This window comes from Gossypium hirsutum, chromosome D05, assembly GCF_007990345.1.
Source record: "Gossypium hirsutum isolate 1008001.06 chromosome D05, Gossypium_hirsutum_v2.1, whole genome shotgun sequence".
Taxonomy (NCBI): domain Eukaryota; kingdom Viridiplantae; phylum Streptophyta; class Magnoliopsida; order Malvales; family Malvaceae; genus Gossypium; species Gossypium hirsutum.
The window spans coordinates 4,439,360-4,443,658 of record NC_053441.1 but is presented as its reverse complement, the minus strand read 5'-3'; the positions used below and the strand labels follow the sequence as shown (position 1 = coordinate 4,443,658).

General features: G+C 31.1%; 1 protein-coding gene across 2 annotated transcripts; it reads left to right on the top strand.

The window, feature by feature from the left end:
* Positions 1 to 2,992: 2,992 nt before the first annotated feature.
* LOC107906908 (cytochrome c oxidase assembly factor 6) lies at positions 2,993 to 4,299 on the top strand. Of its 2 annotated transcripts, XM_016834059.2 has the most exons (4): positions 3,011 to 3,259; positions 3,381 to 3,518; positions 3,600 to 3,675; positions 4,011 to 4,299. In XM_016834059.2, exons 1-4 carry the CDS (start codon positions 3,176 to 3,178, stop codon positions 4,016 to 4,018), a joined length of 306 nt encoding a protein of 101 aa, XP_016689548.2. In that variant the 5' UTR covers positions 3,011 to 3,175; the 3' UTR covers positions 4,019 to 4,299. The 2 variants fall into 2 exon arrangements, with proteins under 2 accessions (XP_016689547.2, XP_016689548.2); XM_016834058.2 differs by having other exon boundaries at positions 2,993 to 3,259; positions 3,600 to 4,299.

Below are 4,299 nucleotides of genomic sequence, written 5' to 3'. Positions count from 1 at the left end.
AGGTTCGCTTAAAATATGGATTAGGTTCGGGCGGACTTGAACATCTAAGGCCCAACTAGCCTAGCCCAACCCGCTTTTAAGTTAGTAATGTTACATTATTTTTATATATATTGTGTAATTTATAACACATAAAAACTAAACCTATAGTAGTATATAATACTACCACTATGTTGTAAACATTAAATATTAGCGGCGGTTAGTCATATGCAAATATGGACTAGATAGGGAAAAAATTTAGACCCATATTTCGGACCGGACTGGATTTAAACAAACATAAAATGTGTTAATATCATAAATAGGCACCACTCGAACCTAACCCGACTTGACTCATAAAAACCTATATCACCAACTCATCAAGTGACCATTTGAAAGTTATTATACATATAGTAGTATTTTTTTTCCTAAAAACATTAAAAATTAATGAATAAAATTTGAACTTAATCAAATCTTAACTATTTATAAAAGCACTAAATATTTTTAAATTGACAAAAGTACATTTTATTACTATTATATTATTAATCGGTAATAAAAAATTATTTTAGTATATTGAAAAAGTAATATTAATTAAAATTTTTAATTAGAACAAAAATATTAATATAGACTTTATATTCACATTTATTTACACTTATTGTTTAAAATAAATTATCATTTTATTAATTAATGATATTATCATATACCAATTAAAAATATGATTTAGCACTATAAATAGAAAAAAAAAGCATCAAATGCTTACACATATATTATTATATATCAAGTTTTATACTTATTAAATGAATTAAATAATTTTTATTTTATTTTATATATATTTTTAATTTTTAATTTTTAAAAAATAACTAAATACTAATGTGTCATCCTCAATGGTCATTCACGTCCATGCCATGTCAATAATGTTAAAAACCACTAACTTGTCCAACTATTTTGAGATCATTTAACAAAAAAACACAAGTTTAAAGATTAAAAAAAGGCGAAAAACTAAATGAAAGACTAAAATGAATTTTTTTATAAAATTGGAGGGTCAAATAAAACATTTTACCTTTAATTTACTATTAAGACTTTGGATTATCAGCATGGGCCATGTATTTGACTGAATTCACAAACAAAGCATTTTCGAAAGGTGTTATCATAATTGAAATAGTTAATATATCATTTGGTACTTGAATTTAGCTTTTATGTTTAATTTGGTGTCTAATTAATTTGTCTCAATTTGATACATGAGTGGGGCTTTAATATTCAATTTGGCACCCAAACGAAATAACATTAGGTGGCCTAATGAAAGTTTGGCACGTAAAACAGAAGCATGAACACTTAGTTGAGATACAAAAATAATTCAAGTATCAAATTGAACATCGAAGTCAAACTCAAATACTTAAACGAGACAGAAAACTCAAGCATCAAATTGAAGAAAAAAATAAGTTTCAAAGTGAACATTAAAGCTAAAGTTAAGTTGTAGATGAAGAAAAAAAAAACTTATGTACCAAATTAAATATTAACACCAAATTAAAGTAGTAAATAATATATTAACCCTGATTAAAACTAAAAACCAATTGAGAATCTTAATTATTAAACATGATATGATGATGAGAAAGGACCTAAATGTTCCCAAGTGTGTGTTACAGTCATGGTTATGACGACAAAAGATTTTCCTTATTCCTTTTAAAGAAAATGGTTTACTCAACAACAAAGTCGGTGGGCGCCGATGTTTTGTTTTTATTTACTTAGTGGATGACGAAATAATTGAACTTCTTTTTAGAAATGGGGCCTGTTGTGCGGATTTGGGCCCATATTAAATAATAATTTCATTAATCACCCCACCGTTTAGGTACACTTTGATGGCCCCTTACACTTGGGTTTGAGATAATGAGTTAAATGGTTTTTTTTTAAGGTTGATAAATAGATAATATATATTTTATTCTGCGAACGGTACTAATTTTAGTTCAATTGACGTGTTTGTAGATAAATTATGGGTGGTTCTAGACATGGCGTTAAAAAGAGTGAATATAATCAAAACTTATAATGAAATTATTTAAAAAATTATATATTAGCGGCTTCTGAATTCTAGCATGATCGTCGAGTCGACGTATGTTTTCCCTCTTTTAAAGTTTATAATACCTATCCATGTTTTAATGATTTAAAATCTCTAGCTGAACATGTTAACAATTGACAAGTAGTAATAAATCCGACACCTTATCTAAGCTTCATTCAAGACTAAGATATTACATCGATTTGGGTTAATGATGACTTCAGCCTCCTACACCATCAAGTCTACAAGCCTTTTATCCCTTTTTGCTTTTGATAGCAAGCTTTCCCCTCCTGCTTTTAAATCACCTTTATATGCCACTCGCTTATTGTCTTTCTTTGCGCTTATATGCAATTCCATAACCTGGAATTTCAGAAACCATATTTGAACACAAACTCAACAGTTACTACTATGGTAGAACAAAGTAAACAAAGAACGGAAAAACATCAATTAAAGACAGGTACAGAAATATAAATCAAGAAACAAAAACATACCCATCGTGTTTTAAGTTACGAGCCCCCACTACTGATTGGTTGTAAAGACAATAAGTTCTCGTGAAGTGAAGTGTGTTATAAATGGATTAGGGTTAGGCGGACCTTTGATTTTATTTGATTAGATGAGTCATTTTAAGTGTACATAATCGCTTCATTAGTGTTGGTAAATTTTTTTGTTCAAGGGATTCGGATTTTTTTTTTAATTTCATTAGTGGCTAGTGATATTAAGTAGTCATATTTTTTATTTGTTTATTTTTTATATATGATTTAGGAATACGGTAATTTTTTTTAAAATTTCATATTAAAATTAAAAACAATAAAACTGATTCAAACCATGGCCATGAAATGAGCTCAAGCTCGAGCAAATTCAGTGAAAAATTGGATCATCGTTGGCAATGAGTTCCATGCAAGTAATGTTTTTTATTCAATTAAATAAAAAATAAATTATAATAATGTCTATAATTATAAGAAGAATCACAAAATGTTAAAGCTGCATGATGGGCCCTTCAAATAAACAAAATTACCAGATTGAAGCCAAAATGGAGGAATGGAGCCCTCTTGCATTTGCCTCCACAACAAGTAACGAAACCAGAAAAAGCTCGGTAAAGGAAACAGGCGCTTTCTACCTTTTTTTCTTGTTTTCTTGGGTAAAAGCCAGTAAGCCATGTCGCTGGAAGCTTATGCTTCTGCTAAACGAGACGAAATCCACACTGACGTGCTTTTGCAAGCCAGGCAAGCTTGCTACAAGGTCCTACTCCTTCTTCTTCATTTCCATTTTTTTAATCTCTGTAATTTATTGCAAAATAAACCCTTAACAATCTAATCTAAATGTTGTTTTTTTCAATTGATTTGGGGTTGGGTTAAAAAAGGCTCGTGATGCATTTTACTCTTGCTTGGAAAAACATTCGGACAAGAAACCCACTGAAATCGGATCAGTGGGGCTCTTATATCCCACTGAATGCAAACCCTCCAGGGAGGATTACGTTAAGAATTGTCGAGTTTCTTGGGTAACTGATTACTCTCTAATCTTAGCTATTTAACCATAAATTTTGTTCCATCTTTCACTTTTTTTCTTTTTTTTTTTGTAGGTGAAGCATTTTGATAGGCAGTACTGTAAGACCAAGCGAACGCAGAGGCTGCTTGATGATAAGGAAACGAGGAGAGGTCCGTTGTCACTTCCACAACCTTACACTTTCAGGCCCCCAACCTCTGCTTAAATGCCTATTGAAGCTTTTAGACTTTTAGGGGCTTCCTTAGTTACATGACATTGCTATCTCTGTAGTCTTTAGGATATACAATCACATTAATGATTACACATTTAGATGGGAAACTGGATATTCGGTAAAGAATTGACATTGGTTTTTGAATTTGGCAATCATGTTTCTTGTATGAATCAGCGCTTCCTAAATATGCTCATAACTTTGGGTGCTAAGAGTGGTATTGTTGTTGAATTTGAAGTGAATAGTACTCATTAGGTTAAGTCTATTTATTTTTGGCAGGGGTGTAAGGCTTGTGTTCGGCCTCTGCTGAAGATTGGACCATCCTGGTCTATCATTGGCTGAATCTTGCATCCTTTAATCAAATTGCTGAGGTGTCTCCAATGACCTGGAGTTAAGATTTTGCTGAGCCATTGTGGGGTTTTGTTGGTTACTTATATTCTATCTGTTGTTGATTCAGGCATACCTATGAAGATATGTCTGAGTAAGGTTTTAATTATGAATGAACATCTTATGCCAGCTGTTGACTTTCCATATTATCCCAATTAAACTTGCACTTGTACCGAGTAAA